The 24,572-nt window shown below is 39.2% G+C and overlaps 1 protein-coding gene across 5 annotated transcripts in view; it reads right to left on the reverse strand.

Moving 5' to 3' along the window:
* Positions 1-24,572, reverse strand: part of FGF13 (fibroblast growth factor 13) — a 577,259-nt gene that overhangs the window by 195,827 nt on the left and 356,860 nt on the right. For 4 of the 5 annotated variants that reach the window (XM_025373329.1, XM_025373333.1, XM_025373330.1 and 1 more), the window contains one exon: positions 23,549-23,716. The exons of the other annotated variant lie outside the window; for it this stretch is intronic. In XM_025373329.1, the coding sequence (XP_025229114.1) occupies positions 23,549-23,716 (168 nt within the window). The remainder of the gene's footprint in view (positions 1-23,548; positions 23,717-24,572) is intronic. 5 annotated transcript variants of the gene reach the window in all.

The following is a 24,572-nucleotide window of genomic DNA, read 5'->3' on the forward strand; positions in this document are numbered from 1 at the left end:
CTGGTCACCATGGACACTCTGAAGCCTGAAGACTGGAATGATTAAGTTGTCGTAAGAGCAAAGATGGCAGTCTGCCCCTCCAGTTGGGAGCTCCATCCCAGGGAGGGCTGACACGTCTGTCAGCCAGAGAACACCATTAGGGGTAACCAGAGACCCCAGGTGCGAGGCTCCACCTGGTGATGAGAAATGGGTTTGAGAACCCACTTTAGAAAGCAGTCTGACCACATTTTTGTGGGTCTACTCTGCTGGGCTGTGGTATTGCTTCCACCCCCGGTCAGCTTTGACTCTGCAGAAGCCGGAGGCTAAGTTGTTTAAACAGCAAAGATGGCAGCCCACCTCTCCCTGTGGAAGTTCAATCTCAGGGAATTTTCAAAACTCTGAAGACCAGGGAACACTAGTGGGGGTGGCTGGAGGCCCTGGCTGGGAGGTTCTGCCCCGTGAGGAGGAACCTGATTGGGCACCTGCTTAAAGAAGAAGTCTGACCACGCATTTGTAGAGCAGCTGCGCTTTGCTGGGGTACTGCTTCTGTCCCCTGTCAGTTTGGACACTCAAAGGCCCACAGGCTGGACTGGCTGTTTCACCCAAACAGCAAAGATGGCAGCCTGCCCCTCACTCTGGGTTCTCTGTCCCAGGGAGTTTTCAAATCTCTGTTGGCCAGAGAAAACTGGCTTGAGTGGCTGGTGGCCCCAGTCGGGAGTTCCTGCCCAGTGAGGAGGAAAAGAGCAGGGACTCATTTAAAGAAACAGTCTGGCCATGTTTTGGTAGAGCAGCTGTGCTGTGCTGGGGGATCCCTTCAAACCTTGGTAGGTTTAGACTCTCCAAAGCTTGCAGGGTGGATCAGCTAAGTTGCCCAAACAGTAAAGATGGCGCCCCACACTTCCCCTAGAAAGCTTTGTCCCAGGTAGGTGCAATACTGCTACTGGTGACTGGTTGGAATTCTAAACCAGTGGGTCTTATCCTGTGAGACACAGTGGAGGTGGACTTATCCTGTGTATTTATCATAGGATAAAACCAGTGGGTCTTATCCTGTGAGGCACAGTGGAAGACTATCACTGCTTGGCCCCCTGGATTCAGCCTCTTTTCTAAGGGTATGTACAGGTGTTCAACCTCCCACTTTGCTGGAGTTGCAGTTACTTTTACTAAGAAGCCTGAAAAGCTGGAGTATCTAAAGCTCCTGGGTCTCCACACATGCCCGAGTGGCTACTCTGCAGAAACTCCATGTAGCTCTGTGTGTCAGGCTGAAGGTCCCAGTGGAGTGGATTCATGAGGGGATCTCCCGACCGGAGGATTGCAAAGATCCATGGGAGAATTGTGGTTTCCCAGGGTCACACATTCTATTCAACTGCTTCCTTGGGTGGGGGAGGTTCACTTGGTTCTGTGTCACTCTCAGGTGGGCTGTCATTTATTGTTCTCCATGGGTTGAGTTGTTTCCTTTATTAGTCCCAATGCGAGTACCTGAATGTTTCAGTGGAAGGTGCTGTGTTTTACTGCCCTTTCCATTCCTCTCTGTGAGAGCCACGGAACTTCTAGTCAGCCATCTTGGCCACTCCCCATTCCCTCCATTGAATTTTGAAAGTAGACAGTTTGTTTTGATTTCACAGTCTCACAGCTGGAGATAAATTGCCTGAGGAATTTGCCAACCCGAGTCTCACCAATATATGGTTTAGATGAGACTTTGAACATTTGAGTTGGTATTGAAATAAGATTATTGGGGCTACAGGGATGGAATGAATCTATTTTACATGTGAGAAATACATGAAGTTTCAGGGACTAGGAAAAGAATGCTATGGTTTGTATAAGTCCCCCAAAATTCCTGTTGAAATTTAATTGCCAATGTGATGGTATTTATGGGTGACGCCTTTAAAAGGTAATTAGGGGGTGAGGGCTCTGCCCTCATGAATGAAATAATACCACTGTTGTAGGAATAGGTTAGTTAAGGCAGGAATGGGCTCCTGATAAAAGGATGGCATTGGTTCAATTTCCTCTATCTTTCATGCCTGCACACTTCTTTGTCATATAATGCCTTTCATTATCTTATGACAGAGCAAGAAAGCCCTCACTAGATGTGGCCTTTCAATCTTGGACTTCCCATCTCCCAGAATGGTAAGCCAAATAAATCATTTTAAAAATAAATTATCCAGACTATGGTCTTCTTTTATAGCAGCAGAAGACAGACTAAGACAGGGGGTCTCAGAAAAGTGCTGAGAAATTGAGAATGAAGGGTTATTCCATGAATATATCAAGATGAGAGTTTTGGGAATAGATCTGGGAAGGCAAAGGGTGAGGTTATGGTTTGTGCAAGGCTTTTAAGAGTTATGAACTTGACAAACTTTGAACTTATAGAGATGAGCTGCGCTGTTCACAGAAAAAGAAAAGTGAAAAATCTAAAGTTGAAATGTCAGATATGAAAATCTTTAATAAATCAGGTCTTCTATTTATGAACAAGCAGATTTGAATGCATACATATGCAGCTACCATCTTTAGAGCTAACAAAAGATTTACCAATGCAGTGTTTTTGTATCTATTATAGCAATTACTCTAGAATAAAATATTTTGTCAATAGAGAATGTAAATTTAAATTTAGTCACATCTTAAACAACAGTTCAAGTTAGTAACCCAGGTAACACCCCAGATGGAAAAGTCATCTGGTTTAGAAAACTTACAGTTCAAAATTCAAATCACCTTATATTTTTAACACCTACTGGGTTTTTCAGTTCTACCTTACCTAAACTCTTTGAGGTTCAATTTCCTTCTGTATAAAATTGGGATAAAATATCTACATTCTAGCATTTCTATTGAGATTATAGAAACTTGAGGTGATATCTGGCCCAAATTGTGCTTTAGAAATGGTGGTTGTAGTGTTGCTGCTCTAAATCCAATGTCAGATGCTGGGGACAAGGGTAAAGAGAGGTGAAATGAAAACCTGACTTGAGGCAATATTCTACAAAGTTGTCTAGTTTCCACTGAAACTGGAACATCTGTATGTTTCTCTAGCTATTCATTAAACTTCTCCATTATCTAAACTACTGGAATTTGGAATAGCTGTAGAAATATTAGAGATTGGAGCAGCTATGGTGCTCATAAATCAGTAGTGCTGCTTCTATGAATAGGTTACTACCCAAAAGAGAACCGGGTACTTTGAAAACCTTTATACTTTTAGTTAGACAAACATCCCACGTTTGTACCTAAGGCTTATCCAGAAAGTTTACACCCAGGGAGAATATGGATTGTTATTCAACTTCTAGCAGAAATAGGCAAACATTGGAGCAAATGAATGGTAAAATTCGATATGCACAACAGGTCGCCCTGCCACTGTATACTTCTTTACGGGGGAAACCATAATAAAACAGTAATAAAACAGTGGATATCTAAATGAAAAAGGGAAAGGTAAGTGAAAACAGATGTGGTTCCTTTCAGACTAGAGCCTCCCCATACCTGACTCTCACTGTGTATCTGGAAGGGAAGGAAGGAAATATAGGTAGAACATGAATGCCAGGGAAGCCCCAACACAGGGGCTGGTGAATTGAGGAGTGATGTTAAAATTGATATCTATCATTTTGAATCAGGATATAAAGGTATGAAGTCCAGTGGCCAGGGTGGTGGTCTACCAACCAAGCATTTTCTCTCGCTGCCAGTTTCTGATTTTCTAACTATGGTGAGGGGATTTTCTTTGCTCCATATTATTCTTCCACAAAATAACACAAAACAAGGAGTTATCTGCATTAGGTTCATGAAAGCATTAGGTCCCTGAAGTCAAGATTTGAGGCACTAAAAGGAAGAGGTAACAGGTCACAAAAGGAAAAGTATGCTTACCTCCTAATCCATATAGCAGGTCTTGAGAGTCTCCCTTTTGGAAGAAACAGAGTGTGGCTTGGAAAGAGAATAGAGTTTTGTACTTCAATCTCCCCATTTTCTAATGGTGAGATATTGGGTAAGTTACTTAGCTAATTCAACAGGTTGACTAATTTTCAAAAGGAAGACAGGCAAATACTTAGAAAATGTTACTTTTGCTTCTCTCTGTGCCCATACCAGGTCATGCCTAGGCTATACTCTTCTCAAAGCCCAGAATTAAGATCACGAGTTTCAGCAAAAACGTGAAAAAGGAGAAGCCCATGGCTATCATATATGGCCAGGAAACCTCCCCTCGAGCTCAACCAAGGCAGCAAAAACTTGAAACATTTATGAAGTCAGACTTCAACAATATCTATTAGTTGAATTTCCATTTTAACTATGCATAAAGTTGTCAGGAAACACAGTAACGAATTGAGTCTTATTTTAAACCATCTAGAGATATATAAAATAAGAAGAGAATTCAGTACAATACACTGTGTACAATACACAGTGAAAGTCAGGTATGGGAAGGCTCTAGTCTGAAAGGAACCACGTCTGTTTTCACTTACCTTTCCCTTTTTCATTTAGGTATCCACTGTTTTATTATTGTTTTATTATGATTTCCCCTGTTCAATCCTTTTTTTAAAAATTTAAAAAAAATTTTTTAAATTTATATATATATAAGGATATGGAGACTCAAGGAAGGAACAGACCTTATCCAAAGTAACATGAGTCACTGAGGGCACTTTAGTATGATAAAGGAACAAAATGAAAGCTAAGAAACAGGAACCAGATAAACCACAATTGCTTTTGGAAAAATAAATCCAAATATATTAAATTAGCTGAGAGGTAAATTTAATTATATTCTTTAATAGTCTTTTGGAGTATTAATTTCTCTGAATTTTAATGAGTTTAGTTACTGTATGTCCCCCAAAATATTATGTGAAGCTTCACAAAATTCCTTCTTTCCTGATCTCAAACACTTGCTGACAGTGTAAAGGAACCAGGATGATGTAAGGACAAAGTGATGCTTCATTTTGGCAGTTATTTTAAAGATTAAATACTGAGTGAAGCAACTAGCCCAGAGACTGGCACCATTATAGGTACCCAATGTTAGTTGAGTCTGAATAGTTAGCTTGAACGTTCTAAGCTTTTTAATGTTGAACTAGATATGAAAACATGCAAAATAGAATCTTGAGGAATACCTTCACCTCTGCTCATCATCAGCCCTGCGGAAGAAAGGCTAAACTGAGCAGAAGCCTTCTAAAAGGACAGCAATGAAAAGATCTTTCTGAATGAGCTTATATTTGAGCCTGAGCCCATGACATAACTGACTTACATTCCTTTTCATATACAGAGTTTTCATGTCAAGCTCCTAAAAGGCAGGGACTCTGTCATATTTCTCCAGATCTCTTATAGTAGACACAGGGAAGAAACCAAGTTGGAACTCATTCAATGACAGTGGAATTTAACCCGAAGCAGCCTCAGTTTTCTTACACCAAATCATTGCATTGAGCTCTACTGGAAAGCCTTATATAATAGAAATAGCTGAGATAAGTTAAAGGTCTGAGAAGGGGAGGGGAAGGATCAGGACGCGTAAGGCAGAGTTTGAATTAAGTTGAAACTATTATCTTAGTAACCTAAGGATGGAGAACCTTGGTTATGATGAAACCAGAAGGATTTTGACGGGCTCTCAAAGAAGCAAAGTAATTTTCAGGCTATATGTGCTTTGTTTGTAAAGGTATTATATAGCCCAGTGGTTCTTAACAAGGTGATTTTGCTCCTCACGAGATATTTGGCAATATCTGGCCATATTTTGAGTTGTCACAACTAGGATGGGGTGCTACTGGCATCTAGTGGGTAAAGTCAAGGGATGCTGCTTAATATCCTTCAATATATAGGACAGCCCTTGACAACAGAATTATCTAGCCCCAAATGTCAATAGCACTGAAGTTGAGAAATCCTGCTCTAGCTCAACACAGAGCCCGGCACTACTGACTGAAGGAAAAATAAATATCTCAGCTAATTTTTACAACAGAAAAGAATCACTAACAGATATGCTCACTGGGTTTTAGGTCTCACTTGTGCTTCTCATGAGAATCTGGTGTAATTTTTAGGCCAATGTTATTCATTAGCAAGTATTAGAATGTGTTGGTTGATTTATTAAAATCCTTTATGTATAAAAAAATAGGTAACATTCCATAAATGTAATAAATACAAAAGCTCTAGAGCACTCTAGGGGCACAGGTTGGCTTCTGATTTTCCCAGTGTCCACTCCCCGCCCCTCCCACCAGCAGTGATATTACTAAATAAGAGAGAAGATAAAGTTCAGTTTGCATGTTAAATGTACCTTCTTCCATCTACCTGCAGAGATAGTTCTCCTTCTTCTTCAAAGTCCTTTCTCAAGGTTACCACATAGGTGAGAAAAGGATGACAGGATATCAAAGGGGTTCACAAGTTCCCTGCTTAGCTCACATGTTCCACTATTGAGATTCCAGCCTATAATCAAAGCACCAGATCCTGTCTCAGCACAGATTTAATTTAGACAAAGTCAGGAAGAAAAGTAGTATTGGATATGCTAAGGAAAAAATGGAATGCTGCTAGAGGTAGATCCATGAATGCAGTATTTTCTTTCTACTTTTTAAAAATTTCAATAGATTTTTTGGGAATGAAGTATTTCCTGTCATGATATTCTCCTGTCTTAGGAAAAAGGGCCGTCAGAAAAAAGTGTCTAAAAGCTCTAGTCTCTGATATTAGTTTGGAAATGGGTAGTATCCTAATGTAGTCCAAATTAAGGGACAGTCCAAATGCAAGGGAAAAAAACATTCAAATGTATAGCACAAACCTTCAAAAAGATTTTTTTTCCCCAAACACTCTACCTTACACTATGAAAAATGAATTCATTTAATTTCTTATTGTTTTAATCCCGAACACACATCACCTATTTTCTCCCTTGAGGCTACTAAGGAAGTAGCATTTGACCTTGTTGAATGGGACACTCTGTACAGAAAACTTTCATCAAATTTTGCATAGGAAGTTATCATTTCCTTGGGATCAAAATTCACAAATTCTAGACAAAAACTTAGCCTAATTACATAGACTGTATATCATACCATTAACAGTTCCTCACCACAAAACTGTGTATTTGTTCTTTTTAAACACTAGTTCTTTCATTCAGCAAGAAACGTTCACTGCTAGACAAGGAATCAATTTCTACAGTCTAGCAAAAGTGCACGTTTGTGAAGTTGGCAGAACACTTGCTTTACTGGCAACACATGTAATGTCATCTTGATTGCACCATATTAATATGGCTTCTTCAAAGTTTGTCAGTTTTAAAATACCAAACTCAAGGGGTGATTTAATTTTAATTCTCAGTGGTCCAGTATTTTTCGATTACAGAAAAAATTACGGAGCAAGCTTAACTACATTCAAAAGGATAAAAGGATAAACAACACAAGAATAAATCGGTCTTGCCAAAGCCTTAAACTGTACAGGCATTATGGAGAAGAAAAATTGATGACATCTTTACAAAGACCTACTCTTTCCTTAGCACTCAGACAGCATCTCATTCCTCATCACTCCATCTATCAAGGGTCATTTGAACGATTTCAGTGATTTATGCCACTTATTCCCAAGAGCACGGGAGGCAGAGACATCTGTTCTACCTTGAAAGGAATTGGATTACAAAGCCTAGATGCCAAAAGGGATATATGAAAGGATTCTATTAAATTAGCAATGATTTACTGCATTCAGGGCTACTGATCCGTTCCTCCTTCCTGAAGCCGAGGCCTTCCTTGGCTTCCCTAGACCTCATTCTCTTGGCTTTCCTTCTTTTTCTTCTGGAGTCCTTTCTCCTCTATAACATCTTACACTGTTTCTATGCCCCAGGCCTTGCTTCTCTATTCTCTCTCCCTGTGTGTCTCATCTGCTCTCATGGTTTTAATACTGGCCAGAGGCTAATAATACTGAATGTCTGTTACCAGCATAGAACTCATTCCTAAGCAATTTAAATGCAAGGCCATATAGTGCCTGACACACAGAAAAGTTTCTCAGTAAATGTTGAAAGAAAAAAATTAATAAATGAAATATTAAAGTAGATAAATAAGACTTGAAAGACACATGAGGAGCTGAGGTGTCCTATACAAACTCATCGTAGAACAGTCAGTGCCACCCTGCCTTACCAGCTGACCACAAATATATTGTTGAGCCCAGGAAAGATCAGCAATGCCCAGCTTAGATCAGCAGAACCACATAGCCAACCTATAGCCCAAAAGAAATAAAATATATTTAGCTGGTTTAAGCCACTATGTATTAGAGTGCTTTTGAATGCAACACAATCTTAATAATTAACTAGTTCAAAGTCTGCTTTCCTGCTAGTCTTTAATTCCTCCTTGAGGGCAGAGATGTAATCTGTCTTATCATGCTGTGCCTAGCCACCATAATGCCTGCTTATGCAAGACACTCAATAAACATCTATTAACAAATATATCAGTTCTGCTAATGGTGATGAGAAGCACTCAGTTATCTGCCACCTGGAATTAGAGCAAATGGAATTAGAGCTGAACACAGAATATCAAAATGTGTTAGATAAATAAGTTATTTGTAATAATAAATATTAATTGAGCACTTACTGTTGACAGACACTTTCTATGCTATGCCTATGGTATCTATTTAATAAACCTCTATCATAAATAGGGATGCAATGAAGGTTGTATATTTAAATGGAGTCCTGGTTGGGAAGGGAGATAGACCACTTTTAAGACACCAGTAGCCATTCACAAAGAAAAAGTGGCACTAGAGGAAAAGGTCCCTAAACTATTCTGATTTGCTATGGGGATTTTTTTCTCCCTCATTAAATATTCTGGGTACATTTAACCAATTATCTACTAAGTGAACAGCTTACCTTGTATGCCAATTAGAGATTTACTGAATTAGTTCATGAATCTTCTAACATGGATTCTAAATGCTGTCTTCTCAGAGAAAAATCAAGTAAGGACAGAGGGGAAATGGCTGAAGAAGGAACATAAGAGAAAAGTTACTTGCTGGCAGCTTCTATAATCCCCACTTTTTGAAATGCCCTTTGTTCCTTCCTTGTTGCTTGAAAAGAACCCGATTTTGTTCACAGCCTGAGGCAGTCTGCTAGACAAATGTCCTCGCTGTATGAATGGCTTGCTTGAGCACATATTATCCCATAAAGGGCTGTGATTAATCTGGGCTTTGTTGGGCTGGATGTATCATAGAAAGGACTCAGTAGAGGGACCATGTGAGCTGCACTATTCTGCTTTTAAGTGTTTTTCCCCCAAATAAACTATTTTAAATAGTAGTATGTGTCCATTTGTGTGTGTGTGTGTGTGTGTGTGTGTGTATTCAAACCCTCTTTGAATGGCAACCAGCAACCACAAAGGGGCATGTTTCCCTTGTCCCAGTGTTTTGTGCTTTTGGAAGGGACAGAATCAACTGTGCCGTTATGAGGGCAATGGCAGGTCTCTGGTGGAGCTCAACTGAGACAGCTCCTGCCCTAACGAGGTCCTCTGTGAAGGTCTTACACCCAATTCAGGGTAAGTCACCTGTGCTCATGCATGGAAAGAAAGAGAGAAGCAGCAAAGAATCTCAATATGGATACGTCATTTCCTAGAATCTCCCTGTATCTGTGGACAGACCATCGTCAAAAGGATGCCACACCTCTCAGTGCAAAAGATCACCACAATCCAAGGTGAAGACAAAAGTCTGGAGCAAGAATGAAATCTCTGAGCTCTCACTAGGAGTGCCCAAATCTGGAAGACTTATAATGGGCTTCCTCTACCAGAGTGCACTGCACCTCAGAAACACAGCACTCCCAGAACTTTGCATCACTCCTTCCCTCTTCTTGACGAGGGAGCTCACGACAGAATCAGTTAAGGCCTAGTGGTTCCAGGTGAACTATTTGTTTGAAGCATGACACCATTGAAGCAAGCATTTCAGGAAAAATGACCTGCACTTGAGATCCTATTTCTGCCCTCAAGGAGGAATTAAAGTGACCAGATGTTCATACAGGAAACAAAGGGAAGGGATGTGTGACAAATCTCAAGAATGTTGCTTTGTTTAACCCCTTGCCTACTATGTATCCCAACAATCAAACCAGGATGTGGGAAACATAAAAAGGAAGTCCTTCATTGGGTGCACTGGGTAAGTATATCCTGCTGAGAGGTTAAAGATAGTTCTCCAGTTTTCTTCTTTTGGCTCTTGCCAAAAGTCGGTAAGATAGGGCTGAGCTCTTTTCTCTTTTCTTATGCCTAAAAGGAGTCAGGATACAGGAAGAGCTGAGACAGCACAGTATGGTGGAAAAGATCAGGCTTGGGAACTAAATAGACTTGGCTTCGAATCTCAATCAAGACACCAATTAGCTGTGTGACGTTGAATGAGAATTTCACGTCTCTACACTCATTTCCCATTATGCCTTTCAAGACTGATGACACGTACCTCATGGGGTGGTTGGGAAGATTAGCAATAATAAACCTGAAGTACCTGGCACATAAAAGATGCTAAAACTTGTTAGCTAAGCATCTAACTATAGCACAGTATAGAATCTTCTGCACAGAATACATCATGAAAATTGCTGGGTCCTCCTTCTTCATGCTTTTGGAGGAAAATGGACCATTGGATGCAGTCCCACTCCTTGTACAAACTGCGAAGAATAATCTCTTAACAGTGACCCAATCCGGTGAGCAGGACATAATACTCATGTGCCTTAAGTCACTTCTCACTATGTAATGATACTTTTTTCATGCAGGTGCTTAGGTCGTCAGAAGATACTGTCTGAGACAAGGTTTTTAAGTGGAAGAAAAATTGACCTGAAGTAACCAAGAACTGCCCTGTGGCTGAGAAACTTAAACCAGCAGAGCGAATAGATTCCAACTCTGACAATGCAGATCGTAAAGTATTTTGACCAAGTCGAATGTCATAGGAATTTGCCCTAAAAACATATTTTTAAATTAAATCTGTAAATTTCTATTTTCTCCTAAGAACAAGTCAACTCTTGATTGTTTTTCTGACGGCAAGTACAAGGTCCCTCCAGCTTCGGTTACTTGGTACATCAGGCAATATGTCTCAATAAGGTATTACCCACACGACTAGAGAACAAAGTGGGGGCCCCTTCTAAGGCCACCTTTTGTTTGAAACACATTTTCATGTAACTGAAAGAAAACGGACTTTGGAATGAGATAAGCTGCATTTCAGTATTGGTTTTACCATTTTCCAGCCAGGTGACTTTGAACAAGTTATTTCACGTCTGACTGTCCGTTTCCTCATCTATAAAATGGAGAGAAAAAATACCAACCTACTTACCTTCAAAAAATTACTGTGAGAATTCAGATGATGTTACGTAAAGTGTTCGGCACTGTTGGGGGCCCATCAACTGATACCCTGAAGACTGCCACTTTGGCATGCTGAGAGACCCGAGAAGCTGCCGCAGAATCAGGGTCGCGCTAACCTTGCCTTTTCTACCGGCTCCCATGCCAAATGAAGAGAGGGACTCTTTCGGAATTTCCCTATCTGAGCAAAAAAGCTTCTTTCCAAAAGAAATACAATCATCTTAAGTCCCACTCCCTAGGGATCTCATCAAATAACCTGGAGAGCTCAAACCATGGGAGAAGAGAGTGGGACTCATCACCACACACAGACAGACCTTTCATCCACTCTTCTTAAGGGACTATGCACAGTGCTCTCACTACATGTAGTAGTGGGCCAGTGGAATTGTGCTCTCTTCCCTTTCCCCCTTGTGGATCTGATCTTTAAGTCAATGTACCCTTGCTGTTTCCAAAGCTGGCCATGCTTGAAGGTTGTCCTAGAGCTGTTCTGAGAATATATATCTTAAAATAGTAGTTCCAAGAGATTACCTAAGAAACTTTATCTGCATAGGACAACCTTTACTCCTTTGAATCATTGTCTGAGCACTGGGTCTATTCCTTTTCCCTGAAAATCATCTACTCCTACAACTCTCATTTCCCTCTCCCCTATGAAGAAGGCATTTAAGTCGCAATCTCTTGGCCTCTCTTTGAGTTCATATTTCGTATGAACACGTGTATGCATAATAGTAACAAATTTGTTGTACTGTTCTCTTATTAACCTGTTTTCTTATAGTGCTGGCTGTTGGCTGTGAACATTTATGATGGAGAAGGAAGGGGTCATACCCTTTCCGTCCCTACCACAAATACTAAGTTCTGGATAACTATCAATCATTGTTTTCATTATTAATTACCTTAGGCTAGAGAGTAGGGATCCCATAAGTTATAAAAAATAATTCTTTGCTAATACCCAGATGTCTATGTAATATCTGATCCTATAGGACTTGGAAAAGTGCTCAGGGCAAGTTTTAGTAATACTCCAAACAATGGTAGAAATTTTACTAGACAGGGAAAAAGCTAAACAATGGAATCAGCTCTTGAATAATTAAAAATGACATTTCCTCATTTTTACTATTATGGTTAATATGGTTTGGATCTGTGTCTCCACCCAAATCTCATGTTGAACTGTAATCCCAAGTATTAGAGGTGGGGACTGCTGGGAGGTGATTGGATGATGAGGGAGATTTCTCATAAATGGTTTAGTACCATCAGCTCAGTGCTGTTCTCCTGAGAGTGAGTTCTCATGAGATCTGGTCATTTAAAAATGTGTGGCACCCCCCACCCTGCTCTCTCTTCCTCCTGCTCTGGCCATGTGAAGTGCTGGCTCCTGCATTGCCTTCTGCCATGATTAAATGTCTCCTGACGCCTCCCCAGAAGCTAAGCAGATGCCAGCATCAGGCTTCTTGTACAGCCTGCAGAATACTGTCTGAGACAAGGTTTTTAAGTGGAAGAAAAATTGACCTGAAGTAACCAAGAACTGCCCTGTGGCTGAGCCAATTAAACCTATTTTCCTCATAAATTACCCAGTCTCAGGTATTTCTTGATTAGTCACTGTGAGAACTGACTAATACATAGGTGGAAAGGCACATTCCCTAGCCTAAAGAAAGCAGAGTAGACAAGTGAGCTTTTAATATCTTTTATCTAGGAACAGATCTATTGCATTTAAATTGAACTTAAGTATTCATTAATCGCTCCACTATTTGTACGCCGGGACCAAGTCTTCAGTTCCTTAAAGGTAAAGGTCATTTCATCTCCTCCTTTTGAGTGCTGCACTCCACCTAATCTTAGGCGTATAGAATGAGCAAGTACCTCCTGTGTCCCTTCTGCTTATGACAAACTCTTGCTTTCACAAAGCTGAGGAAGGACTGTAGAAGAATTTTATTTCTTTACACTTAAGATCACTTTTTAGCACTACAATTTGTAATAGATAACAAATGCACTTGTGGCGCAAGAGTGGGGGAAACTGAGCATATGGAGCAGCCACGGAGGGGAGGAGGCATGGGTTTTAGGAGCCAGAAAAACTAGGTTCAAATCAAGTCCTCCCATTTACTGGTGAAGTGACTTACTCTTTCTGCACCTTAGTTTGTTGATCTGTGAAATGGTGGTAGCAACCCGATCTGACAGGGTTTTTGTGATCATGCTTCTAAGGGGCTATGCACATTGTTGACACTGAAGATGTGGCCCAGTGCAAGTACGCTCTCTTCCCTTTCCCTTTTGTAGATATAGTCTTGGGGCCAATGTACACTTGCTGCTTCCAAAGCTGGACATGCCTGAATGTTGTCCTGGAGCTGTTCTGAGAATATATATCTTAAAATAGCTAGGGCTCATAAGTAAAAATTTGCTAGCACATGGGTGGAAGTGGACAAGTGATTTTCATGTGTTGGAGTGAGCGTGGATATTGGCTGTGAGGCAAGACAAGGGTAAGTGCTGATAAAATGCAGAATGTAACGTCTCCTGTTTAACACTTTCCCAGTGGTCACTATTCAAGGTGCTATTCTTAAGCACACTAAAAAATGCAGAGGAGTATAAGAAATGAAGATCAGAATCCATGTAGTTTAAAATGCTAGGAATGATTTATAAACACGGAGAGCAATGAAAGCCTCCTAATCATGTCAGAGTCAATTTTCATATACAGGCTGCTGTAATCTTTTTATGTTGCAGTAGCCGATTACATTTAGATGATAAGGGCAATGCTTCGATGATAGCAGCCTCTGCTGTAACAGAGAGAGAGATACCCGGGTTACAAGCTGCTTGAGTAAAGCTTTGCAATCTTACTCTAGAGCAGTAGCAATCAAGTAAAGAATTGTCAGTACTTTTCTGGCATATCGTGACACCCTTTTCTCCTTCTCCATCTTCTTGTTTAAGTACAGTTATATACACGGATTCTGAGCAACTCTTTGACCTATATGTGCAAGCTGCATCAGATTCGAAGAGCAGAACAAGTGTTTCAACAATTGCTTGCAAGAAAGAATGTTGGTCACAAGGTGGCAGATTACCACACGCTTATGGAGAAGCCTAATTTATTTTCTAAAAGCACAGAGTGGCAAAAAAGTAAGGAAACTTCAGAAAGGTGTGTATGCACACATGGTGGGAAAGATGGATACCTTACATGGCCATACGTTCTAAAGGTCATATAAGGGCTGCCTCTGCAGCTGAGCCCTCTATCACAGGGCACCTTTTGAAGAGGCCCATGCAATCAGCATGATAAGATTCCTGGATTGACAGCTGACATCACTCAGCAGACCTTATGCCAAGGCGATTATTTCCTAAGGCAGTGATTTCAACCCTGTTAGCACATTATAATCACTTAGGGAGATTAAAAAAAAAAAGTACCCCTGTTGAGCCTACACAACAAGAAATTTTTTTCCACTTATAAAGTCCTTTTTATTTAATTATTTCTTCTCAAGAAATATTTCTTCTCATGAAATAATTTACAATAAGGACATAGAACAGAAACATTTTATCCGTATAAAAACTAATAACTAAAAGTTGAGTATCTCTTATTTGAAATCCTTGGGACCAGAAGCATAACAAGAGATTTTGCAGGTTTTGTTTGTTTGTTTGTTTGTTTGATTGTCAGGTTTTGGTTTGATGTTGAGCTCAGGCAACAGTAGTATTTAAAGATCCTCAGTTGCTTCCAATGTACAGCCAAGCTTGAGAATCACTAATCTAAAGCAGTGTTACTCAATGTATGGTACACAAACCTAACACTGATCTGTGAACTATGTTACTTAATACAATTCTTATTTAGTTCAGCTGACATTACTTTTCACAGCGAGACAGCAATACTTTCTTCACCAAGGAAGCAGTGATTTACTTTCTGGCATAAGATCCTTATCTAGTCATGGATTGATAACAAACAATTTGGAATACATGAACAACACTTTGAGTAGCATTTCTCTAAAGATAGTAGGTGGGAGTCAGAGAGGAAGGGAACAGCAATCATTTTCAAAAGTGTGCTACTTGACATAGCTCATCTTTGATGAGAATACACTGCTTAGTAGAGCCAGCAGGGCCTTTCCCAAAGTGTTACTTGGCAGATATTTATCTGTATTATCAGTAAAAGGGTCCACTAGCTGGAAGATGCTGTTTACCACTGAATTGCCTAAGGTAGACAGCTTCTTAATCTGCAAGACTCTTTAAAATCTTTCATATACTCATATGCATTGTGACTCTCTAGGAATGGTGTATAATTTGGGAAACATATGTTTGACTTCAAATGCTGTCTTCTTACATAAATGTATGATCAATGTTGCATGAAATATTATTGGAAAACGTTGATCTGATAACTGTTTAAGAACCTGTGAAAAAGAGTATAGTTCACTCCCGTATTCTCTTCAACCAGGCAAGTGAATTGTCATTTAAAACAAAAGACGGGGTGAAAATTGGAGCAGAGGGAGCAGAACTTTCTTGTGCATCTCCTGAATAAAAGTAGACTTCTAACATCAGGATTGGGCTTGATTTGGGGGAATCAACTAGTCTTTCAGGCTATGCCTTTGTTGGACATGGAACATAGCCTAGCTGGGTCATACCATGCTGAGTCCAGAAGGCAGAATTTCTTAAGCGGTTTATCAACTGGCTGGGAAGAGAAACAAACTCCAGAAAAGTTGGCAACACAATCCCTGATGTCTTGGCCTTGAAAGGGGCAGCACCCACATGGATGTATAATTTCCACATGTTTTCGAGTGTCTTTGATTTTGACTTTTTAAAATCAAAATCACCAGCATACACTGTCATTCATCTAGTAGAACTTTCAAAGCACCTTTGCAGATAAGTATCATTTTAAACATAAATGCCTGAAACGGTTCATTGGTGCTGGCTTCATACAGGAGAAATGTCTGCCCCAAGTATTAACTAAGGAAGACCTCAGCCAAGAGAGTTACAAAGGAGAAACAATTTTGTCTAAAGGAAACCACCACCATGATTGGAACACATAAGATGAAGGGAGAGGAGAGGTCAGTTGCTTTAAAAAGTGAATAATATTTTAAAGAATGAATGGTTATTAGTTTCTACTGTAAAAGCCAGCCTCCAGCCTAGAGACTGAATGGAGATGCATATATTCAATAAGCGAATGATAAATGTCCATCTTATGAAAGTGAATTACTGGCTACTATACATACTCCTTGATTAGACTGTAAGTTTTCCAGAGAGGAGAAACTATCCCCAAAATATGGCTTAATTTTGTGTGTGCTGCCATAAGGTAGGGGAAATAGGAGGGAAGAAAGAATGAGTTTCATTGCCATTGCTGGTTTCCTAATGTTATCAGGACATAAGCTGTAAGAGAATCAGAATTAAATACTTTGTGGGGAGAGGATCGTGTTTACTCATTGCTAGTGACCAAAGCCACCAGATTTCTGGCATTAATTTGGACTAATTTTTTTTTTTTTAATCTTTCTTGAGACTCTTCAATTAAGCTGCCATTTGTTTCAATGAGCAAAGAAAATTATCTCGTGTCATTTTGTCATCATTCAGGTCATAAATCAAAGGCCGGGTGGCCCTAAGTCATGGAAGAAAAAAAGTGACTTTGAAATAAAAAGGTTGAGAATACAGTCTTCTTATCTCTTCAGAGTCACCAGAACGCATGGTCCCATGCTTTTCAAGTTCCAGTGTACATGTGCAGGATGTTCAGGTTTGTTACATAAATGTGTGCCATGGTGGTTTGCTGCACCTATCAAACCATCACCAAGATATTAAGCCCAGCATGCATTAGCTACTTCTCCTGATGCTCTCCCTTCCCCGCATACCCCCACCTCTACATGCTCCAGTGTGTGTTGTTCCCCTCCCTGTGTCCATGTGTTCTCATTGTTCAGCTCCCACTTACATGTGAGAACATGTGGTGTTTGGTTTTCTGTTCCTGTGTGTTAGTTTGCTGAGGATAATGGCTTCTGGCTCCATCCATGTCCCTGCAAAGGACATGATCTCTTTCCTTTTTATGGCTGCACAGTATTCCACGGTGTATATGTACCACATTTTCTTTATCCAGCCTATCATTGATGGGCATTTGGGTTCATTCCATGTCTTTGCTACTGGGAAGAGTGCTGCAGTGAACATATGCATGCATGTATTTTTATAACAGAATGATTTATATTTTTTTAGCATATGCCCAGTAATGGGATTGCTGGGTCAAATGGTATTTGTGGTTCTAGGTCTTTGAGGAATTGCCACACTATCTTCCACAATGGTTGAACTAATTTACATTCCCACCAACAGTGGAAAAGAATTCCTATTTATCCACAGCCTCACTACCATCTGTTGTTTCTTAATATTTTAATAATCACTTTTCTGACTGGCATGAGATGGTACCTCCTTGTGGCTTTGATTTGCATTTCTCTAATGATGCAGAAAAGGTCTTCAGTAAAATTCAACACCCGTTGATGTTAAAAACTCTCAATAAACTAATTATTGAAGGAACATACCTGAAAATAAGAAGAGCCATTTATGACAAACCCACAGCCAAAATCATTCTGAATGGGCAAAAGCTGGGGGCACTCCCCTTAAAAACCAGCACAAAACAAGGATGCTGTCTCTCACCACTCCTATTCAACACAGTATTGGAAGTTCTGGTCACAGCAGTCAGGCAAGAGAAATAAATAAAGGGTATTCAAATAGGAAGAGAGGAAGTCAAATTGTCTTTCTTTGCAGATGATGTGATCCCATCTCTAGAAAACCCCATTGTCTCAGCCCCAAAGCTTCTTAAGCTGATTAGCAACTTCAGAAAAGTCTCAGCATCCAAAATCAATGTGCAAAAATCACAAGCATTCCTATATACCAACAACAGACAAGCAGAGAGCCAAATCATGAATGAACTCCCATTCACAATTGCTACAAAGAGAATAAAATACCTAGGAATACAGCTAACAAGGGATGTGAAACACCTCTTCAAGGGAACTAAAAACCACTGCTCAAAATAAATCAGAGGACACAAACCAATGGAAAAACATTCCATGCTCATGGATAGAAAAAGTAAATATGTTTAAAATGGCCATACTGCCCAAAGTAATTTATAGATTCAATGCTGTTCCCATTAAACTACCATTGACATTATTCACAGAATTAGAAAAAAACAGTATTACAGTTCATATGAAACCAAATAGAGGCCGCATAGCCAAGACAATCCTAAGCAAAAAGGATAAAGTTGGAGGCATCATGCTACCTGACTTCAAACTATACTATAAGGGTATAGTAACCAAAACAGCATGGTACTGGTACAAAAGCAGACACTTTCAACAATGGAACAGAATAGAGAAATCAGAAATAAGACCGCACACCTACAACCATCTGATCTTTGACAAACCTGACAAAAACAAGGAGTGGGGAAAGGATTCCCTACTTAATAAATGGTGCTGGGTAAACTCGCTAGTCATATGCAGAAAATTAGAACTGGACCTCTTCCTTGTACCTTATACAAAACTTAATTCAAGATGGATTACATACTTAAATATAAAACCCAAAACTATCAAAACCCTAGAAGAAAATCTAGGCAATGCCATTCAGGACATAGGCATGGGCAAATATTTCATAACGAAAACATCAAAAGCAATTGCAACAAAAGCAAAAATTGACAAATGGGATTTAATTAAACTAAAGAGCTTCTGCACAGCAAAAGGAACTATCATCAGAGTGAACAGGGAACTTATACAATGGGAGAAAATGTTTGCAATCTGTCCATCTGGCAAAGGTCTAATACCCAGAGCCTACAAGGAACTTAAACAAATTTACAAGGGAAAAACAAAACAACCCCATTAAAAAGTGGGCAAAGGACATGAACAGACACTTCTCAAAAGAAGACATTCATGCAGGCAACAAACACATTAGAAAAAAAAAGCTCATTATCACTGATCATTAAAGAAATGCAAACCAAGGCCCCATGCTTTTCTAATAGAAAACGAATGTGCCCTCAATTATTCTAAAGGAGACAGACATGGAACCTAGTTATGTCTTTCCTGAAAGTCAAGATATTTTCAGTTGACAAGCATCAGAGGTTATTACCCAACTCTAGCTTATTGACAAAACGATTTAATAACCACAGTTTACTTTTATTTAATTATTAATTCAAATTGACGCTGACACATTTTTCTCGAAAGGAAAATTAGTATTAAGATGAGAAAGGTATAACGGGAAACAACGGTGTTGAAAAAACATGAAGATGGAAAACATTTCCCTCAGCATGTTCCTTAGCATTCCTCTGACTTCCTCCTCTCCCATCATTAAGGCAAGACTGATATTCATGGTGACGTATACTCTTTCTGGAATAACCCAACGCATTATCAGAGTAATGGACATGGTAGTTACAAATATACCCCCTTACCATTTAGCATGAAATTTTGCTTTCTCTTGGTTGGTGGAAGCTGCCATACTTTATCATCAGTCTCCAGTACACATTCTCTTCTCCAACCAAAGCCACAATGATTGGATGGCTCTCTGAATAAAAAGCTTACGAATGCCCTAAGGGAGAGACAGAGTGTGTGTGTGTGTGTGTGTGTGTGTGTGTGAGAAATCACATGAAAACAGGACTATAGCAAAGAGCCCAAATGCCTGATAAAAAGATGGTGACAAATCACCAAGCTCTATACTACTTTCCTATGTTGCATTAATTTCTTCACATTTACTATGTAATCAGAATTTTCAACCCTAAAAGCAAATGCTGGGAATCCATGATTTACTTTTCCCTGTAGATTTCCAGCACTATCTACTTGCAAGCATGTTTACCTTGGTGTGATTCTCTTTAACAATCTTCGAACATCAGTAAAAGCACAAGGAGTGGCATTTAGGAAATGGCAACTATGCTAATATTAGACTGGCTTCCAGGAGTTACTCTAAACTAGTGATTTCATTTTGGCACACATGGCATAGAAAGATAAAGTGAACAAAAAAATAAAGCTATGAAGCTTATACTTTCTTTTGCCAAAAGGCTCCTGGAACGGTAAGAAAAAGATTTTGGTAATGATCTCCACTCTCCATGTGGCTTTCTTTTAACAAAGAACATTGCTGGTACTGGGCCAAATTAGACTCTCAGATACTTGTGTGCACTTCTTCAGCCAAATTCCAGCACTCACATAATATTATATCATAAGTGGTTTTTATAGAAATAATCGTGTCACTGAAAATCACAAATGTTTGGAACAGATTTTAAAAATTGTTTCGGAATTGGATATTCATAAATAGAAACCTGGTTTTGCCAAAGTGTAATTTGGCCTTCGTGTATCCTGAAAAGCCAGTGAGCTATTTCAGTCCCTTTATGTATCATTTTATATGGATTCTGAGGGCCCTGGACATAATACAAAAATATCTTTAAAAAGATGGGTGACTATAAACAATGTTAAATTATCTGTAGCAAATCGTAAGAGGTCATAAACTGTGAAAATAGCCCAGCCCTTATAAACCACTGACAAACAAAAGGAACAGTAAGACTTTATCTATACTAATTAAAAAAGAGTTGGATAATTTTTATCAATTTAGTAATTCCAACTGTACCATAAACCTGTTTAATTTAATTAATCGTTTCTAAAGCTTATGCAATTCAAACATTTATTTCCCCAAAAGGCTTAAATTTTTTTTAAATTTTTCTTTTGGGGGTTTTAACATTGCATAAAAAAATAACCTCATTAGAAGAGGTTATACTAGTATGTTGGCATTGCATAGACCAAACAATGTATGGCTTAACCACCCTGTCCATTGCCTTCACCTGCTGTAGAATTGGTGGGCATCCACAGCCAAGGTCAGTTAAGGTCTCATGTTTTGGCACGGAGACCATGACAGGGAATATCTCTTCAAAATGTTTCACATAACAATGAAATGTTTCAATGTGTAGACACAGTTTTAATGCAAAACACTATCCATTTGTAAAAAAAAAGAGGTCTTTTATTTCTACTAATTATAATAAAATATTACAACAACTTTAAGAGGGAACTGAACACTATAACTTATGGCAATTAAAAAACAGTCCTGCAAAAAATCTTCCCGGTTACAAGAATGACCAGTGAACCCTTCCAAACCCACAGTTACTTCACCTCCTGGAAATGATGAGCTTCGATATCCTACATGAAGTAAGCATGTTAATTTCTTGGCAATGTTTCCTTATTTATCCAAGGTCAGCTCCACAGCATGTTTTCTTTCGCCCCCATCTAAAGTCTTCTGAATCCTGTTAATTTGTGTAGAGATCAAGTGTTTTCATTTTAAGGTCCGAGTTCACAATTAGATTCTGGGATCTTGCTTGCCGGGGTACAATAAGATTGCAAATAGTATTTAAATGTCATCCCAGAAAACCTCTGACTTTAACACTAGTTACAAATCATTCGTAAGAATAAAGACAGAAATATTAGCTTTGATATCGTGGCAGGAAGACCTGAAAGGAGGGCAAGACTAAGGAAAATCTCCAATCTGAAAGAAGACAATGCCCATCATCACAGTACACAAGTGAAAGGATGGCAGCCCCATTAAATACAATGGCAACAGCTCAATATGTGGATTAAATGACAGATCAAAAACTACCCAAACTTTGTAGAAGAGAGTTGAACTGCTACCTATTCTCTTAAGAATTCTCTATATCTGAAAATATTCATAACAGTATTGACAATACACTCCAGATGGTACTTGAAAATAACAGATCCTGTCAAAATGGTATGTAATAATAAAAGGAATGGGGTTTTAACTGTTTTTAAAAATCTGAAATATTGTTAAAAACATTTTAATTATGTAACTGATTGCTTGACTGAATTTAACCAGCTGCCTCTTAACTGGGTTATTTTTCTTAACGAAACCAAATTTTGATTTTTGGGCTGATTTGCAAGTACAAAAACTGTGTGTGTGTGTGTCTGTGTGTGTGTGTATAATTTTTAGAGAAAAAAAGCAGAGAATATTGGAAAGTAGTATATATAGTAAAGTAATTGTCACTAGTTAAAATTTTTTATTTAAATAAAGTACAAAATAAAGTTAGTATCTTCTCCACTAAACAACCAAATGATTGCTTTTACTCACTGTAAAGGTTCACCATTTATACCTCCAGATGAATATGTGTGAAAATCGGTGGTCACACTCAACGTGAATAGTTTACATACCAAAGTATGGGAAGAATATAAACATGAGTGCTCTATTCTATTGTTGAATTAAACACAGATACATGTAGGCTTCTCATTGTCTCCCAATGATTGTCTAAAACTCTGTTTGGAAAGAAGAAGAGGGGAAACTTTGAGTTGTGAAGTTTTGCTTCCAAAAGTGTGGGCTAGAGTGCATTTGGAGAAATTTATTTACTCACCAAATTTTAACCCACATGCCAGTCTTTCCCAGATCAGAAAGACAATTATCTTAAGGATTCCTCTAATGATGCAAAAGGGTAACTTGAAATAGAAACAAGGTCGCTTTTAGAAATTATACAAAAACCACAAAAGTATGCACCAACTGCCAAAGAACAGGTGAATTGTCACTTCCAAATGTCATTCATTGGTAAACTGCCTCAATGATACTTAATGTGAGGGGAAAATGGGCTGTTTAACAGTAAGTATCAGCATTTACATTATAATTCTCAGATGTTATTTTGGAAGCTGGAATGTAAACAGATGGCAATACATTTACCACATTTTATTTGTAATGTGAAAAATACTCCTCTTTGATAGATGCAAAAATGTTGGAAACAATGAATAAATACCATTTCTGGCCAGACGAAATACTTTGAAGGTATATTTGTGATACGGGTTGCAGTGAGTACCTTATTAACCTCAGTTTAAGTAACAGCAAGTAGAGTTGTCCAAACCTGTACTTGAGCTGAAAAGAAAAAACAAACTACTCATAGTTTCCTTTAGGCATGCATTTTACCATGGCAAAGTGCAACGGGGCGTGCATTATATAGGTAATCTGGACCTGCTTCAGCAAACTAAGTAGATCATGAGCATTCGTCGAGTGCAATGCAGAAGCTGTATGGAGTGAAGGAGAGTTGACAATTTTTGAAACAATCCTCTCATGATTTCATTTTAGAAGTTTCATTCCTCAGCTCACTGCTGCTTCAGGAATGCAAGGTGATGGGAACAGACTTGGCCAGATGTTGGCAACAGAAGCAAGCAACTTTGCCAGCCCAAACGGGGCAGTAAAATGACAGCAACTGAAAATGTTTCAGCTGTGAAAAGCAGTGTAACGCTGTGCGCTGTGCCAGAGATGACCATATTATACAGCGTCCCATCTGAGACTGTATAACACTTTCACCAGCCAGCCAGGGGGCCTCCTAGCTATGGCAGGATCTGAACAACACACAGCACACCAGAGGGCAATGCACAATCCAAAAGAAAGAGAAAGAAAGAAGAATGAGAGAAAACAAGCAAAACACGCGTCTGTCGTGCACAAACCTTCCGGCTCTGTGTTCTCTTTGTGGTGTACTTGCTTCAGCGGGCAGCAGAAGATTTCGTGACACTTAGCACGAAAGGGGGACTCTTTTTTCTTTAATTCCGCAGATTGGATGGAATCTTGTCGTAACATAATGTATTCCTGTGTGCCAGGGGGGGCGTCATCCAGAACTGTGGTCACCACATAACAAAATGAACTCAAGTTAGAGCCTCAGAAAAGCAACGAATGTCTTAAATCAAATCTACTCCCAGGGAAGACTAAAACAATAGCCCTAAGAAAAGTTTCAAAGAAAAACATCTCATAGCTTAGTGATTTCATTTTAACGGGCTTAGTTTAAAATACTAAAGCCTTGCAAACAGCTACTCGACTATCTATACCTCTGTTGCTAGTCCAATGAAAACAGTGTTAAATCATACCCAAAGTGCAAAAACGTATTTTAATATGGATACTCATGTCGTATCTAAATCAACACCATGTAGAACTTAGAGGTTTCAGATTGAGATACGATATAAATATGTATAGGTTAAACTGGCTAATGTCCACCCATTATCAGTAAATTTGCTTCTGTTTCTTTTCTTGGTCTGCTCCTGGTGAGGTCCTAACTTCCAAGCAGTATACACGGAGACAGACAGAAGAATCCAAGTCACTGCTCTTGACTCTTTGATTTCCAAAGAGAACTGAAGCTGTTGCAAACATTCTTCAGATGTTCAAAACCCCTTAATGAAGACAAGAGATTCCAGCTGAGAGCCCACGAAGCAACACCTGGTCAAAGGACTACCTTGTTGGATTGTAGAAGAGCCAGACCTATTTTAATAATTTTGGCCTTGAAGTATACACCAGGATCCTCTCAGTCCACATTTTCTGTCTAGGCTCTTTATATGCTTCCTAAGTGTATCACTCGTGTTTTTGAATCATTATTATTTGTATTCCCTGCAAAAGCAAGATATCTGTCTTTATAGGGTTCACTGCTACATTCTCTATTCCGAAAACCTTCCATGAAAATAGGTGCAAATTTGATCTGCATTT

Source organism: Theropithecus gelada, chromosome X (genome assembly GCF_003255815.1).
Source record: "Theropithecus gelada isolate Dixy chromosome X, Tgel_1.0, whole genome shotgun sequence".
Taxonomy (NCBI): Eukaryota; Metazoa; Chordata; class Mammalia; order Primates; family Cercopithecidae; genus Theropithecus; species Theropithecus gelada.